The 19,169-nt window shown below is 34.2% G+C and overlaps 1 protein-coding gene and 1 long non-coding RNA gene across 2 annotated transcripts; both read right to left on the reverse strand.

Annotated features, from left to right (window-relative positions):
* Positions 1-5,088: 5,088 nt before the first annotated feature.
* Positions 5,089-6,082, reverse strand: LOC116404701. Its single transcript, XR_004217708.1, has 2 exons — positions 5,955-6,082; positions 5,089-5,537 (listed from the first exon to the last, which is right to left on the reverse strand). It is a non-coding gene; the product is annotated as an uncharacterized LOC116404701 (long non-coding RNA).
* A 4,166-nt stretch (positions 6,083-10,248) lies between these two features.
* On the reverse strand, positions 10,249-18,542 carry LOC116401627 (RNA-binding protein 2-like). The gene is given in 9 exon segments (XM_031887997.1): positions 10,249-10,554; positions 10,557-10,622; positions 11,603-11,684; positions 11,798-11,859; positions 12,008-12,323; positions 12,403-12,455; positions 12,458-12,535; positions 18,163-18,246; positions 18,415-18,542. Coding segments are annotated over 8 exon segments (771 nt in total). The 5' UTR covers positions 18,242-18,246; positions 18,415-18,542; the 3' UTR covers positions 10,249-10,519.
* Between the last annotated feature and the right edge of the window lie 627 nt (positions 18,543-19,169).

The following is a 19,169-nucleotide window of genomic DNA, read 5'->3' on the forward strand; positions in this document are numbered from 1 at the left end:
TTGTAATTTAACCGAATAAGATTTACTAGGAAAACCGTGGGTAAAGCAAGAGTTCAAAAAAAGAAATGAATAGTTAAGCCAAAGTTCTCTTATATATTAATGAAGTTGAGTCCAAGTCTAACACCAAATCAAAAGACAGGTGAAGCAAACCTACGAGTTTTCTTCTTTGAAGAAAAACAACAGTAGCATCTTTTGACTTCAAGGAACCCAGAAAGGGAAAAAGAAAACCACATCTCTAAAATACTTTTAGTTAGAACTTTGAAAATTTTGAAAATCATACATTTTAGGAAATCTATAGAAAAAGAGAATTATTACACATGAACGAGTGTCTTAAAATGTAATCTTAATACGGTCTTAAATGGCAATCTAAAAGCTTAAGTGAAACAATTACGAGCTTCACAAAATATTTGTTTTTAATAAATTTGAAGAAGAATATACGTTCATCAATGCATTTATGAAAGTATACTAATTGGTTTACAATCTAAATCACTGTAATTATTAGTTCTAAATATTTAAATTGGATAACTTCCAAAGTTTAATTAATACTATAAGTTTCTCATCATATTTTTCAACAACTTTTAGGAAAGTTATATTGATTCATTCGCACTAGTTTAGGTTTAAATGATTTATTAATTTTAAAGTTAAATGGATACATATTTAAGTATGTTCTTTTCTAAAATATTAATTTAACCATTCTACAATAACAATGGTATCCTTGAAACTCTTTCCAATTTGCTGCATGTTTACTAGCTGTCACTTTTTTTTCTTAGACTACTTTTTAAAAGCAAATACAAATAAAACCAATAAACTAAATAACTAAAAAGAGTTGGTCAAAAGAGTAGAGTCCACTTTTAGGGATGTTCTTCAAGCCACACAACAGTAAAATAAAATCTTCGAGCATGGATAGCTAATCATGTTTTAGTGTTATACCTACGATTGACCAAAAGGCAATGATATGAATAAGAAAAAGAGAAAACTTGTTGACACTTCATTCTTTAAATTGTTTATGTTATATGTTTAGTATAAAAGATTAGGAGAAATCTTCCTAATATAGGGAAGGCCCAAAAAAAAAAAAGTTCATTTGGCATCAAGTATATTCTAACACACTTGAGATGAAAGGTTAACCTTTCTCCCCTACATATTTAAGACCAAATCTATGTAACAAATCTACAACATATGTTATTAACAACCAAAAAATCTATAGTCTAAATCTTTAATCCTAATATACGAGAGAAACACTTATTTAAGTTCAGTATTAATTAAGAATTTAATAATGGGGTTTGTTAAAAAATAGAACAAAAACAAAAAATATTTACATTGTTCTAAGGTTTGAAATAACAAAAAATTCACTTGATTAATCGGTCACGCACGTTCACAAAAAGCTTCTAATTTAAATGATCTTATAATATAGGTTTAAAAGATCGTTTAGATATTGGTATACGATCGTTTTAGATCTTAGTAAACAATCGTTTGAATTTATCACTTAACTATATTTTGAGATAGACAATGATAGTGGTCTATCTCTATCGATTCGAGATAGACGAAGGATCGTTAATTTAACTATTGGTACCAATATCTAAATGATGTTGGTACACAATCTTGTACCAAATCTAAACGATCTCGGTACACTATCTTGTACCAAATCTAAATGATCTTGGTACACGATTTTGTACCAAATCTAAACAATCTTGGTATATGATCTTTTACCTATATCGTTTAAATATTGGTACACAATCATTTAGATCTTGGAATACAATCGTGTAGTCAAAAAAGAAGACGAAGGAATACATGGTAATGAAAAAAGAATAAGGAGATGAGGCTAAAGATGAGAGGTAACAAAGAAGAAATTCTAAAAGCGAAGATGAAGAAATCATCGCGAACAAGAAAAAGTGAGAATATGAAGAAGGAAAGTAATAATACGAAGAAAATGCACAGACATTCAACGCAAAATTCAAAATTATCATGGGCAAATCTGAAAATTTTTAAAAGTTAATAATGACATGATGAGCTTTTATTTTTTTGTTACACGAACGGTAAATATTTTTAAATTTTGTTCTATACATGTTAAAATTAATCTTTAATAATTGCACCCTTATATTAAGGTGTAGGGATTAATTTTTGAATTGAATAGGTGACTTGGCAAAAATACAAAAAAAAAAAAAAAATGATAATCCCAAAAACTCAAATGATCTTGGGTCTAAAAGAATCTTCAAATTTTGGATAGCAAACACATCATAACATAATTATTATCGGAGACTTCTTCACTTTTTTATTGGAGTTAAACTTGTGCCAAATCTAGAACAATTCACTGTCTACGGTCAAAAACAAGTCACCGGAGTCGACTCATGTTATCTACAACCGATACTCACTCCAACCGAAGTCTACCCACATCGGCTACATTATCTAGATGAAAAACTCAACGTTTCTCTCACTAGATTTGCATAAAATCTTTCTCTCTCTAGGTTTGTTATCTGGTTGTCTATCTCTTTTTTCACTTTCTTCTTTTTACCGTTTTGAGATATAAAAGAAGAAGATGGAAATAATTACAAAAATGTTATTGAGACAAAAATTACAACTTTACCCTTCAACTACAGTGGACTTCGATTGTACTTGAGGAGTAGTTAAGTTCTACCTATCTACAAATAGACAAAGATAAACATAGATAGCAGATAGACAAAGACCACGTGGTCTATATATGTATAACCTTGATAGAACTAAAAGACTATCACCATCTATCCTAGACAAAGATAGACCATTGTCTATCTCAAATTGATATAGTGATAGATATATATTTTATGAAAAAGATTCAAACCTTAGCCAACAAATGTGATAGTTTAGGGTTCATTTATTTGCATGCATATAATATTGGAAAGTTCTTATATATAAGAACTTTAAAAAACTTGATATACAATTGTGATAGTTTGGGATAGATCACTATTACTGTCAATCCCAGATAAATAGAGATAGTGGTCTCTCTTTGTGTATCCCATATTAATAGAGATAGATCTATAATTTGAATAATAATCCATTTTTAAAGTGATAGTGATTGGGATATATATTTCTGTTTTCTTGTAGTGAGACATTTTCCTCGCCTAGCTTCATCTCACGTTGAACTCCAAATGCCTAATTGTACTTAAACGCCAAATGTCTTCTTGCATCGTTTTGCTTCAACACAAATCAAAACTTCAAACGCCTAACACCAGCCTTCCAAACTCAAACTCCTTTCAAATGACTTCTCTTAACACTTAGTCAGAAATTAACCCTTCTATTCCAGACACGGGTCTCATCACTAGACGCATGGAAGTTAATTATTCAACCTAACTTTAAGTTAATTATTCAACCTAACTTTTCCTAAATCTTAATGCAACTAAGTTGATTTGAATTGGCCTGCTTTTCCTTTGTTCAAATTAGGCGAGCTCAATTTATAGAACGATTTAGTTAGCTTTTCTAATTAATTTACTTCTATGAGTAAATGTCTTGCATAAATTGAACTTGGCTCACCCAAGCTAGGCTATTTTAATTACTATTTTCACCCTAATTTACTTTTTCTGCAATTTTACTTTGTTCACAGCCAAAGCCAATCTTAAAACACCACCCATCGGTTACCTCGGATTGGAAATTGTTTACTGATAAACTTTTCGTGCTTCTTATGTTCGACCTAGACTTGCCACTGAAACTAACTATTTGTGTGTGATTTAGTTTAATTATCTAGTTAGTCATTTACAAGCGACAGTAAAAGGCTACATCACAAATATATCATGGAAAATGTCGTTGGAACACAAACTATTAGGATTTTTGTGCTCAAAGCCTCATAGTCAATTAGTTTTTTAATAATTATTTAATCGTGAGATATTAAATTATCCATTAAAAGTAAAAATTCAAAGTTGCTATATGTAGTCTTGAACAGTATGCAATTGACATATAGGTTGATCAAGTTCAAGAAATAATTTAAATTAAAGGTCTATAGTATATGGATAAGGTCAAGCTCCTTATGTGTGTGACACTATGGAGTTGTAATAGTTACAAATTGTTTTATCCATATCATTCATGCGGAAACGTGTTTGAGTAGGGTATCCTGTAAAAGAGTTTGTATAAGACTGTACCGCAAAATTATTAATATCTTTGTAAATTCGTTAATTGATGAGATTAATATTTCATAATATTTTCATGTGTGATTCGTCTTAATCTTGAGTATAATATAAACTATTGTTTGTGAGGTCTTGTGTTTCGGTTTGCATGGGTGAAAGTGACCCAAGTTGTTAACTTAATAAGCCCCACCATTTATTTTCAAAACTTGACTTAATATAGAGATCTAAGAACATAACTTTACAAGATGAAATTTTCATTTGTTCCGACATAGATAAAGTAGATGATTAATGATTTTATGTGTTGATTCTGAAACTTGAACAAGAGGTCCTACCCTCTCACTGTTCCAAAGGGACCTAGTTTATGAGTTAGATTATAGACAAAATTGTTTATTAGAGGAATTATGATACTTAAGAAAAATGAGGTAATTACAAGTGTAAAGCCTCATACATAATTTAATTAATCTAACTGTATTTATGAACAACTTGTAAACGGTTTACTTGGTTATACTTATTATCGTCATGGACACAACTTAACCTACAATGTACAACTCACACGCTTCCACATGTATAAGAGTTCAATTATAGGTTTACATAGTGTGGTTTACCCAATAGTTAAGAAATGAAGGTTAAAGAGCTTAGTTAATTAATAATATATGATCATTACAGCTTACGATGTGTAGGTGCACAGGAGTCTCATGGCTCTTTCTAGTTCAAGCTTATGTCATTCTGATACAATTAAAAGGTGTTTTAATTTAACATTTATTTGAATGTCATACAAATTATGTATTGTATGAAAATGAGTTTATTTGAATGAGATTCAAACAAATAAATTATTTAATTTAGAAAAGATTGAATTAAGAAATATTGTATAGTTTCGTGAGTTTAATTTAGAAAATAAGTTATTTTGGAACAAATTTAAATGTTTGACTACCACAAACCATACCTTTTTATATAAAAGTCCATTTTAAACCGTTTTATTACACAACTTAAATAAAAATAATTTTTTATAAATAAAATATTTTCTTCATAGTCAATCAAATTAATAATAATTATAAACATCTTTTAATATGAGATATTTGTGATACATAAAGAGTTATCCTAATAAGGTTAGGAGTAAGCCAATAGAGTTATTCATAAAAAAGGTGCCCAGGGAGCCCTTTGTACACGAAATATCTGCACAATCTGAGACAACCATTCTGCATAGATTTTCTCTAGAAAATGTTCTCCCAATTTTAAAGGGTTCTCTAAAAATCATGAATGTTTGTGAGAGTCGTACCAAGGAAGGAAGATTTGGAGAAGGAGCTCACCGTCAGTTGAAGGAGAAGATTTTGTTGTGGTTAGTCATCAAAACAGTATGGTGCGTATATAGCCTTCTTGTTTTTTCATTTAAGAAATCAAAGAATGTGATTTCATCCTTTCCGTTGTGGACCGGATTGAAGCATTTGATCCCTTCATAAATCCACAAAAAGAAAAGAAGCATTATGAAATTTGGAATTGTCCATAGAACTACATTACATAGTGCATAAATTAGAGTTTATCAATATATTTCAATGATCGGCAACTTCTGAAGCTTATATTCCATCAGATCCATCCTCTCATCCATTTTCTTTGCCATTTACTTTTGTTTGCTCAGGTTTCAAATGCTCTGATACGAATTGTAAGGATACCACAGAGGTATCTTGTATATTGCAAAATATATTCAAATACAGAAGAAACACTAATGGTGATTTGATGACAAGGGAATCAAGTAGACAATCTCAACAATGAAATAAACGACTAACACTTCAACAATTAACAAGAACAAAAATTCCAAACAACTTACAAGACTCAACATAGAACTAAACAAAAAAACAATCACTAAACAACCTGAACCGGCTGCTTCTTCTTCACTATGAAGAGAGAATGCAGGCCACCCAAACTTCTGCCAAATTCTTCGATAACTGTCCCTCTCCCTTTCCTCTCCTTTTACTTGGAAGTTCTAACTAATTACTAGATCCCACCGAGTGGTTCTGCTCTCCTTCCGTTCCTCTTTCATTCCCATGTGAGGCAATTATATTTTTATTTCTCCTACTGTATGTAAAACGTAATGGGGGCCTAGCAGACTCCCTCTTAAGTGACTCCCATATAGCTTCAACTTTAGTTTCAACTTAGGCTCCTCCTAATTAGTTTGAGATCTTCCATTAAAAAAAAAATGCTTCTTCAAGCTTCATATGAGATCCCCTCAACAAAATATGTTTAGGCTTCTCCAAAGAGTGAGATCCCCTCACATTCACTATATTTAGGTTCCCACTAAAATACAGTTGTATCAATATCGAACTTCTCTCAAGTTTCACAATGGCTACCTAACAAAAAGTTTCAGCAAACAAGCACAAGGATTTTCAATACCAATATATGAAGGTTGAGGCTTAGATAAATCCTATAAGCTCAAAACGTTCACCGCACAAATTTTAACTAATGAGACACTAATAAGCCTATAATTGAATAAAAGCACTATTATAAATATAATTGGTCTTGAGAATATATTTTAAGAGAGAATTATATTATTTGCAGGAGAATAAGGAAGGCATATAATGCACAAGAATAAAGGATCCATGAAATCTTACAAATCACGCAACTATATATAAAAAGAATATTTTACTAAAGTTACCCTTTGACATGTTATCCAAGATGCTCAAGTTTTACTACTTTAATAAAATCAACCAACACACTGCAATAACAACATCCTAGCAAATTGTAACAAGCAAAGAATTGCAATAGAGATGGATATCGCATTAAGGTTGGTGATCACAATAGGGATGGTGATCTCTAACACTAAAAGTTATAATCAAAAGGTTAGATTTCAGACATTGGTAAATAGCGAAATGGTTATCGTAAACACTCCTAGCTAGGTTGGGAAGAGGTTAATCTATATAAAACTGCACCCCAAGTATTACTTTGCCAGATCAGAAAACACAAGAAAATGGTAGGTAAAATGATGTATGCAAAGTTAGCATAGAGATATGCATACATAATAATTGATGATTATTAATGATCATTATTGATTTTCACACTCACGAATTAGGGTAACCGTGCTTAGTACTTTTAGGATAATAATTAAGGGATTGTTTGTTTTTCAAAAATATAGATAACCTAAATGTTTAGATGGCCAAAATTATAGGATCGTGTCCAGAAAGGTAAGGTACTAAATAATAGGTACACACACGTGGACTTGGATATAGTAAATCCTCTCAAAAGATTCAAATATATCTTCGTAGCCATGCATATGTGTCACTTTTGTAATAATACTGAACCAAAAATACAAAGTAAAACAAATTAAATCCAAAATAAAACAAACAAAGAGGCAAATTGAGATGCATATATAACATGGTTTAATTTGGATATATAGTTGACAAATATAAAAATTAAACCTTATAGTATTATAGTATTCATAATATTAAGGTTGTGGATGCAATAAAAAATTGTGTTATTGGAAAGAAGAGGAGGCGATTTACAGACTGCCACCGTCACTTCACAGTGTATTGCTTTATGGTTTCACGGTGGTAACAGCAGTGGCTTTGAGTAGTGGGGAATGAACATCTTGTTGATGGTAGATTTAAGAAGATGATGCAATGAGAAGAACGAACTTTATGTTCATGTGGTTTCAAAAGTTTTAACTATAAGTCCTCATATGATTTGAGCATTCTTCAAAGTTGATATGTCTATGACTTAAATTTTATAAGTTCCATTAAATCTTCTTGTGCATGAATTCTAAACTGAAACTAAGACTTAATTAAATTCAAAATTAAACTTAAATCATAGACACTAAATTAAAATTTTAAGACTACACGAGCTAAATGTCTACGTTAACTTAACATAAACAGCATCTAAATATAAAGTCGAAGACAACTAAAAATACCGTTACACCTAGAGAAAGAAAAGAAAAAGTTACTTTTCCCCGCTAGTTAAGAGATGAGAAAAGTTGTTAAATTGTGTTAGTATGGTTAGCGTGAAAACAACTCAAGGCACCTGTAATAAACCAAAATGTCAAAGTTTGAATAATATCCGAGCTCAATTGTTGTAATGTAGGGAGATGAGATTAAAAGACAATCCAAACAGAGTGAAAAAGGGTTTAAAAGCAACTGTCATAAATGATTTAAATGTTATTTTGAGTGGCTTACAAACACTTTAATTTTTTTCAATAAATTTTTTTAACATGGACAAGCATATCAATTTAAATTATAAACTTTCATAGTATCAATTTAAATCATCTCTATCTTTTGTTTACATACACTTGCGAAAATTTAGAGCCTAAATTGATATGTTTTATGAAAGTTTGTACTTTATATTTATATCCTTATAAAATTTTAGAGTTTAAATTGATAAAACTATTAATTTAGAATTTAAATTGATACAACTTCAAAGTTTATAGTGATATTGAGCAGAATGGTTAAGTACAGAACAATAGTGACAAGAACAATACAAGCTTAACCCAGAGAATAAGAACATAACCCAAAATCCCAAAAGTCGCAATCAAAAGCTAGAGATATTTTAGTGCAGTGGCCATATAAATTTATTAATAACAGCAAAAACTTAACATCTGCCAAGTAAGCTTTATCCTATCTATCATGTTGTTGATGCAAATGGTAGTGTTTACTGTTTAGTAAGGAGACGGAGGCAAAGGCGAAGGAAATTGAAGGTGGCCAATCGGATTCGGAGGAGGATACGGAAGTTTTTGAGGGGAAGGTGGTGAAAATCGGAAGAGATAATAAGGAACTACAGGTCGTGTGAACACTAAAGATGGCGAAGGTGCTGCAACTTCACAAGGCTTTTGAGATGGGGATGGCAATGGTACATATACAAAAGGAAAATAAGGAACTAGAGGGTTGGAAGATGGAGATAACGGAGATTGGGGCTGCTTTAGTGGTGGTGGTGGGTGTGGTTCATAAGGCTTCTCAGATGGGGATGGAATTGGTACGTACACACAAAGGAAAATAGGGAACTATTGGCTCCGAAACAAAAGGTTGTGCCACTGGCGGCTCTGATTGCTTATGCCTTTTTCGGTAAAGGAGGTGGATAATGAGCATATGCTGCACTAAATTTTGATGGCAGATTCAAAGACACCAATGCAAGGAGAAGGGAGATAACAAAGGGGGGTATGCAGTTGCAATTGAAGAACCATTTTTTCTCCAACTCCAAGCAGATGGGTTAACTTGGCCTCTGGCATTCACTAAGTTTTCATGAAGTTTTTTCTATGGTGTGGGTCTAAAAACCTATAGAAATTCAAACCAGAACTGTTTGGGATGCAAAATCAACACTGGGGGCCACCTTTTATTACTCTTACATGAAGAGGGGGGCACTGACTCATAAATAGTTGGGGCCAAAAACCATGGAAATTCAGAATCATCTTTATTTTAATTCAATCACCAAGCCAAACAACCAGTTTAACATCTATGTGCAACAGAATTGCTAAGCAGACACTTATTGACCTCTATGTGGTGAATAATTAGCCACAACTTCACATCTAAATGCCTTCTCCTAATCAATGATAGCTAGGAAACTTCCAAGATATTTAATACAACATCATGCCAAGAAGAAGACTTCACTGTTAATTGATATAAAAAATTTTAGTCTAGATTTTTATTGCATATGGCCGCTATACAGTTAACTGTCAAGCAAAATTTGAAGTTAGTTACCTGCGGTGCCACGGATTCGTATGTGGAATGACCAACGATATAGGCTGATTTTGGTGTGTTGGAGGACGCAGGAACTCTCCAAATTCCTGCTATAGCACCTGAATGAATCTCTCCATGAAAAAATAATAGCAATAAAGATAAAATTGAATAAAAAATTTTATTGATTGAATTAGTAAACAGAGTAAAAGCGATGCCATGTAAAGAGAACTACCTTTTTGAGCTAATTACTTGTCAACCATGTTGCTCTATTCGTTACAATAGTACCACTAATTCAATTCAATCCAACAAACAAGTCGTCAGCTACTAATACACCTCAAATATCCTATATTAACTTTATAGAGATTCAGAAAACATTCTAATTGGACTCCCACCATTGTTACAAAACTTACTAGCCTTTTAATACGTCATAAATACTGTAGTTCAAAATATTAATCCACCATGCCAAAATATGTGTGGAATGTATTCAATGTGCAGGGAAGAAACAACAGTTTATGAAAATTGTATCACATATATCTTTGAATTCTGAAGCACTGGCATAATTGTACATCAAAATTCAATTGCACATATGACTATTGAAACACTTTGAATCTAATCCCCTTAATTTACAAGCAACTTTAATATTCAATGGGGTCGGCTACAATTTGGCTATCTTAACAACAGCATGTCTAACATATAATCCATGCATAAGCAGCTAGTAAAATGTGCACTAGAAGAAAACACATCTCCATTTAAATTGGTCGTCCTGTCTCTATAGCTTATTCACCTTTTGCCGCCAGATCCAGAACCTGACCTCGACCTGGATGTCGTGAGAACTGTAGTCGCAAATAATTAGATTCGGGATCTTGTTCATCCATTTTATAACCTGTGAAAATCAGATACATTTTTTAGCAAATCTATCGTGTATTCTTTCAACAAAAATTAAACATCAACAAGTTGTCACATGAACAATGAAACTACTTCCATTTAAGAAAAATTTATTAACATGCACCTAGATGTTTCTTTAATGGGAAACAGAATCTTATTAATAAGATGAAATTACAAGACTAGCTCACAAAAGCTGGAGTCATTAAAACCCACTATACTTCGTAAAGAACTCCATGTCACGTAATCTTGAAAATTCCTTCTATTTATATCAAAGTATAACCACACATCTCCGAGCACTGCTCTAACTGCGTTAAGCCACAGCATTTAGCTCTCTTTGAAATGAATGGCCATGAAAAGAAGAAAGGGGGTTCTTTGGTTAGTCAAGGAAAAGTCAAGAGTCTGTTTGATGAAAGTGTGAAGCAGAAATCTCGCTTCAGCAATAAAATCAGTTTATCTTTTGATAAACTTGATAGTATGGAATTTCATCTCAAAACCAATTGACAATGAGAGGAGTAACTCATCTATCTTATATGGAGTATGAGTCTCCCTGGTTTTTCCAATGTGGGACTCTCAACTTCTCCAACATCTTCTAACAGAAAAAGAAAGGGAAGTAAAATCAAATCCTAAAAGAAAACAAACGAGAAAAATACTCAAATCCTAAAATTACCCTTAGAATTTATATACTGGACATAAACCAAATAAATTTTCCAAGTCCAATCAAAGCTCCTAACTAGACCAGAACTCCTCGACACAAGAGTATACTCATAGCCACGCCCAATAACCAGAAAGACATGATGCACATGCATGTATACACAAGTTCAGTAATAATACAAACATGATAAGAATTTTTCTGAAGAAACGATGTTCTACAATTAATTCAATTCCAACCCTTTCTACCAGAGTAAAAAAGTAGCTACAAGGGAAAAATATTGCTGCTATAGGAACTGCAAAGGTCAATATGGAAAAACGAGAATATACCTTGCAATGCACTCATGGCAGTTGCTGCACAGGCTGGGTTTGCAAAATCCACAAAACATAATATTAGGGGGTCCCCACCACGCTATAAATTGAAACAAAATTAACACAAAGAAGAAAGTAAAGGTTAGCGCAAGTTCGAAAGTTAACAAAGAAAATTCGAAAACAACAAAACAGTAACTAGTAATGGACTATTACATGTTTAGATTCTTTGCTCACAAGTCTTAATTCTTTATATCCCACAAAGGGGCGGAAAATATCTACATTTGAGTGAAGGAATGTAGTTTTATGTGTACATATATATGAATAAAGGAATGAAGTTTTTTTTCGTTTTTTGTAAATAATTGAAAGGTAAAAAAAAAATCAAAATAAGTTTGCTTGTGGCATCACCACCTATAAAAAGGATACGAGCTACTTCCCGCCGGGAACTATCTGGAGGAAGTCCTTCAACATATAAAGTGTTGGAGGCATCAGGAGGAAGAGGGACAGTTTCACGTCCAGGTCTGCTCATCGAATCTACAGGAAGATGATTACCATACTCAAGATTTCGACCATTGGGTGCAAGATCAGGAGAAACTGCAGCAGGAGGACGACTCATTACAATAGGATCAGGTAATAATGGCCCAGGCATTCTGTTCCCAACTGGCATTCTGTTTGCAACAGGCCTTCCCATGCCCATTTCTCCATGGGTAGGTACTTCTCCGGAAGTAAAAGAAGAAAGTTGCTTCAGAAGCAATTACGAAAACTTTTCAGCATTCAAACTGCGAGGCAAGAAAGAGAATAAATCTAGATTTCAGTCATACCACACTCTGGAGATAACGATCATATGCCGAACCAATTGTTTGTGTATCTTTTACAGACGAGGACCACCACGATCATCACTTGTTAAATAATTGTGCATATCATGTCCGGTAGACAATCCAGAGGCTGGAAGTTCTGCAGAGAGTGAAAGCAGAGCATAATTCTGTTTCCAATTTACAAAAAGGAAAACAGCTAAGAAGATCAAAAGAAGAAGAATAAGGGAAGATCGCGGGGAGGTGGGGAAAAGAGAGCTCATTCCACACATCAAAGGACAGATGCCATCAGCAACGTAATAAAAGATATGTTAAAAGGGAAAAGCAAGTCAACGAGTACAGAAAGTTCAATCGTACAATGATAATATTTAAATTAATTGTTTATGTATCTAATCTCTTCATCCTCACAATCCAAATACTATATAACACTACTTTAAGTATTAGAGTTGGTGGGCTTCCCTAAATATCTTTCCTTTTTTAACTCACTGTACTATTCTATTTATTCCCCCCTCTTGTACCTTTTGTAACTATCAGAAAATAATAAGAAGAGAAATATCATGTTTTTTCTCCCGGTACTCAAGTTTCCCCGTAATTCGGTGTTTTCGTTGGTTTATCACTTTCAATATTAAGTTCAATGGACAGGAAACCTCTGTAAAAGCAAAAGTAAATAGAAAATCGAAGTCTTAAACAGAACCATTTGTAACTCAAGTGAAATTTTTCATCCAAACCCAAAAAACCTCAACTTCTAGTTTATGAAACCAAGTGAATAGCTCTTCATGAAGGCTTCAAGATTATTGTAGGATGTCAGTTTGTCACCAATAATATGTTAGCAAATATGGATCAAGCCCAAAAGAAACTTCATGGAAGTATCTAAACATCATTAAGTTAGGGGATCATAATATGCAAATATTAATTATACCCGGCATATGTTCCTAAAGCTTCTTGTAATAACAACCAAGTGAACTTCAAAATTTAAAGAAAAAAAAACAAATCTTAAGCAACAAACATTATTACTGTTATCAAAAGTCTAACATCATCTTATTTTAACAACTAAAATTTATGAATCAAAGCAAAACCCTATTGAGGATGATGCCACGCAATTGCCATTGCATTGATTTTTGTCTCTCTAGCTCTCCGCTCCAAGCACCCATTCTCCCTTTTTTATCTATTTTGCTGATTAGGTTTTCAACTCCCTCCGCTACCAAGAGTTTCAAATGTATCCAAATCCCATCTTATAATCCCTTTCAAAGTGTGCAGCAACTAATATCATTTTCCCAAATGTCCACTTAGTTGTTAACTCCCTATCTCCTCCAAAATTCTTGATGTTTCACCCAAGAGTTCTCCCATCTAAAAGGGCATGGTCCCATCAAGCTCCCTCAGTCCCTACGCATTTAAAAGTGATCAAAAACTCGATCTAGCCTTCTTTATTGTCTTCAACTCTTGAAATTTTTTAACCATCCCTTTCTTTTAATAAAACACAGATATTTCATTAATAGGATGGAACTTTTTTTTATTGAAATAAACAGCTTTCATTGAAAAAAAAAATGAAAGAATAAACCGGCGCACAAAAACCCAAGCCCACAAAAAACAAGGGACCGCCACTACAGGAAGGGGGCTCACCTATATAAAATCATGGTCAAGAGGATAGTTACAAAAAATTCTTCGAAATCGAAGCCCAAAGCGAAACATGATACCGAATAACCGACCAAATCTCCCCACTCCCCTTCCGACTCCCCTAAACACCCTCCCATTCCTCTCATCCCAAAAAACCCACAATATGGCATAAACACAAGCACGCCAAAGAAACCAGTCTCCTTTCCCACAAGGCGAATTGAGAAGGATATCCTCGATCATCCCTAACATTTCTATGACAACCATACAACAAGCAAAAAGTCTAAAGAAAATTATCCCAAACATGACTCACCAGCTCACAATGCCAAAGAACGTGATCTAAGTCTTCCTTTGTCTTCTGGTAAAATACAAAAGAAACGACCAACTAATGAAGGCAAAATCCTGGACAGCCTATCCAGCGTATTGGCACGGCCATGAAGAACCTACCAAGAAAAGAACCAGACTTTTTCAAGGACCTTAGTCCTCCAAACAAAAGAAAAGACCGATTCACCCACGGGGATAGGGTTAACCAAACAAAAATCCCTCCAAAGGAGAACTCCAAACCCTCACATCTCTCCTCCCGAGATAGAAAGAATGGCTCTCAAGAAGAGGAATCAAAACTGCCACATCCAATGTTTCCCTATCAGGAGGAGCACAACAGAACCCAAAGAAGAAAGAACAAGAGTTCCCATTCCAAACCAAAAAGTCAGCCACAAAATGATTTTTCAAAGAAGACAAGTCATACAAACTAGGGAATAATCCACATAGCGGTCATTCCCCACCCAAAGGTTTTCCCAGAAATACATCTCTTCCCACCCCCACCACACACCAAACCCACAAAAGAAGATCAGGGAGCTCTTTCTAGACATCTTTCCACAGATTACAGTAAGTGCCTTTAACCCCCTTATTCAGCCACTCAAAAGGGCGAGGACCATGTTTACTTCCAATAGTCCTACACCATAGAGAATTGGGCTCAAGGAGAAAACGTAAAATCCATTTGGCTAAAGTGGCTTTGTTACAGCTGTCAAGCACTCCTAAGACACACAACCAATCCACTAGAGACTGCACAAAAATATCTCTAAAACTCAACTGAGGCACGTTATTTCATTTTGATCGTGGTGATGTCATCAACTAAGACTAACTTATCCAAATTCAACATGCTTTTAATTGTTGCTCCGACTGAAGATTTCTTTACTAGTCTCACTACTAAAGTCTCTCCCAAGAAACCACTATCCCTCATAGCAGCCAAATAGTTTCCCCACTTCATTTCATTCCTTCCTCAACTCTTTGTTGCTTCCTTTCATACTATACAGCAATCTGCCTCTCAAAAACACCCAATACTCAACTTTTAAATCCCTGTAATCTCCTCGAGCTCCAAAGTGTTTCTATTACATGTGTATCCACCCTTAGTTTAGATTCTAGTATGACCACTGCATTTGGATAGACCTCCCCTATCATTTATAACATTACACTATTCCCCAACCTCCAACCCCTCATTTTCCTCTAGTATGCTTTCATTAGCATAATTGATTGCTGAACATTTTTCCAATGAACAAAAGTGCAAGACCATTGAGAAAGGTGAACTTTTTCTTTTTAACATTAGGAAAAAAATGCTAATGAAATGAAAGAGACTAATGCTGGATAGAAAACTCCACAAGGGAGAGATCAAAGAAGTAAAGGAAACAAAAGTAACAAAAGATAAAAAAAAAAAAAAAACAGTAAATGTCTAAACACAATAAGAAACTACTTGGGAAGAAGCATAAAAGCGGATCAGTTACAATAAATAACTGAAGAATTTTGGCTAACACTTGAAAATGCGTACCATTACCAAAAAATTGATACAAGGCCCCAGACCCTTTGCTGAGCAAAGCCATGGAGTACTAAAAACATTAAAGAGATCTTCCTAGAAAAGAAAAGGAAAAACAACAAGGCAGCAGAAGGTGGAGGGAGGCTTTGATTATCTTTGTAAGAAGAAGAGAAAGATCCTCAAATCCAATCCAATCCAAATCCACTCTCTTCAAAAACCTGCTTTCAACTCTCCTTCTTCTTCCACTTGCCGATACAAAACAAAACCCACTTCATATTTCTCCATTCTTCACTAAAATCCCTCACTTCAAATTTTCATTTCTACGATCTCTATTCTCTCTACTTACCCCAACTTTTTCTGGATCACATCCTTCTTCTTCTTCTAGCTCATAATAATGGAGGTGTGAGACAGTGGATTCAGTATATAGAAGACTTAATCCATGAGGGTTCTCTGGATGGTCAGTATTTGCAGCTGCAAGATGAGAGTAATCCAACTTTTGTTTCTGATGTGGTGACTCTTTTCTTTGAAGATACCGAGGAACTTCTCGATACTGAGAATCACTATAGCACAGCCACCTGTTGACTTCAAAAGGATTGATAATCTTGGACACCAGCTGAAGGGCAGCAGTTCCAGCAAAGGTGCACTTGGGAGTGAAAAATGCCTGTATTGACTTCCAGAGCGCCTGCAAGCAACAGAGTCCTGATTGGTGTGAAGAAGCTCAGCTATCTATATGCACTGCAAAAGTGGATTTTGAATGCTGGTAGATCCATCCCCGCAGACTTGAGTTTCTAAACTGACAGAATCCATGGAAACCAAGATTTTCCGTTCGTTCCTATGGAGTCTTCTTCCTCTTGATCTCTAGGTTCTTAAATTGACTGTTACTTGTGCTTGTACAAATTCAAAACCGTTGCCTTTTTCACTCAGAACGCCATTGTTTTCTACAGCTGATTTCGACTTTCGATTCTTAGTGTCTGGTTGAGCTGACCTGTTTTTATTGAATGGACTCCAAGAAGATTTTCTGGGTGCTTTCAAGGAGGCAAATACTCTCTTGGTCTCTTATAAAAAAAATAGAAAACAAAACAAAACAAAAAAGAGATCTTCCTAACAAGCACCTGCAAAAAGACAAAAGAAGAAAAGATGCATCGATGTTCTTTTCTTCTTTTTTTCTCCCAATAGAAATCTTCAACACCTCCAAAATATTAGATATAATTGGAAAGCCTTCTCTCACAATTTATGAAGTCACACAAATAATGACTCTCTTTGACAGATTGTCAACATAGAGGTACAGCAACCTTCTATTTAGTGAGCAGAGTGGAATGAATTTTCTCCACTACTGAGGACCAAAACGATTAATAGTTTAGGTTTCCCCAAGATGGCATACCATACAGATATATGACAAAGACAAGCTACCTCTGGCACAATTAAGATTCATTGTAATGGTTTCTTCCTTGATATCGTGAAAGTTTATGTTGTATGAAGGGTTAATAAAGTTTATTATCATCCCCTACGAATTTTCAACAAGGTTCAAAATATGAAGTAAAATTTCAAAACCAACTAAAGTTGAAAACAAGAGCATTATCACCAAGTTTCAATTCATGAAGACATTAAAACTTTTAATGCGACCCTTGCTACTACTTTTTGACAAACTTGATTTGCACATCCACCTCTGTAACAACCATAGATTTGGCCTAGTAGTAAATATGGGGCATAGCCTCGATAAAGGGTTAAAAATGATGGGTTCAATCCATAATAGCCACCCATCTAGGATTTAATATCCTACAAATTTCCTTGACACCAAATCAGAGGGGTTGTCCAATGAGACTAGTTGAGGTGCATGTAAGCTAACGCGGACACTCACATATATCAAAAAGAAATGGGAGAACAAAAAGACAAAAAAGCATCCACCACTATAACCATAAAAAGGAGAATTGCCTTGTATCATCTATCAGATGAAGTGCATTGGACCATCAAACTGTTTTAATGCCCCGTAAAGGACAGACTTCGAAGATCTACATAACACCCATCAAGAAGCTGGGGGAGAGATAATTCGGACTTCGAGGTACATTCTTCATTCACAATTGTGAACAACTTTATCAGAATAAACCTGAATTCAATGACTTTGTGTGAACGCTGATTATTCACAGCTAACTCAACAAATCAAACCAAACCAAAAAGTACGAGAATAATTTCATTACTTGTCCAGATATCGTTACGGAATTAAGCCCATCAAAATTCACTACCGAACTAGCTTGAGAATCATTATACAGAACCGAATTGGAGAAAAGAACACAAATTTGAGAAAAGGGGTTTGAAGTGACGACAAATTAAACATAATAAACAAACGGGCCTACCATAATCAGTACGAGGTCGTTTAAGCATGGCTGGAGAAGGAAGCAAAGGCTGCTGCCGATTCCAATAATCATCCGCCATATATGCTGCAATTTTCCAAAATTAGTGCTTGAGAAAACAGAGGGAAATGAGGATGTTGGAAAGCGGAGACAAATGAATTGACCTTCACGCACAAACTGGAGATTCCTAAAACCCTAACTGCCGATTAATTTAGAAGAATCTGTTGTTTCGGAGTAAACGTTTGGAAGCTGAACCTGAAGAGCAAAGCAAAGGTGCAGAGACGTAATTAGGATCCAATACGAGAGTCCTCACCGTAGGTGTTACGCCACAATCAATGATCCAATTTCACATCTAATCAAGTTCTTAACTAATAACTATCGACTTACTCAATTTGATAAAGTTTGTACTTTCTGTTTCTGGGGGGTTTTATCCCACTGCTCATTTCTTAAAATCCATAAGCATTTTACTTCAAATTCCTAAATTTCTTGGCTAATTCCTTTTTTTATAAATATGACTTCTTTCTAAATCTAACCTTTTGGAGATCATTGTTGCCAAAAATTTAATCAACTCTAAATTTATACTTAGATCAAAACATAAAATAAAACCAAAAATTGAGTATAAATTGAACCCAAAATTTTGAATTATTTTGAATATGTGAAGCCAAACCAAACAGTATTTTTATTTCAATTTTCAATTTTTTTTTTTTTTAGTTTCGACTGTCCGAGATTTATGACAGTCGGGTGCAGTTTGATGGGCTTGCAAAGAATTATGTATGGGATTCTTTCGAAAAGATTGTGGTCGACACTCCCAAGGCTGGGTTATTTTCTTTTATAGGTTATGACAATTTTTGTGGCAGCAGCTTCTTCTATATAGTAGTTGCTAAAGAAATTGCATAGGCTACAGGGTGTAATTTGTCCACTTCTTTGATATCATCTCGAAGCCCTAGTACAAATATTGATACTAGTTGATGTTCGGATTCCGATAGGTTGTTTTGAACTCCTAAACAATG

The sequence above is a fragment of the Cucumis sativus genome, chromosome 6 (assembly GCF_000004075.3).
Source record: "Cucumis sativus cultivar 9930 chromosome 6, Cucumber_9930_V3, whole genome shotgun sequence".
Classification (NCBI taxonomy): domain Eukaryota; kingdom Viridiplantae; phylum Streptophyta; class Magnoliopsida; order Cucurbitales; family Cucurbitaceae; genus Cucumis; species Cucumis sativus.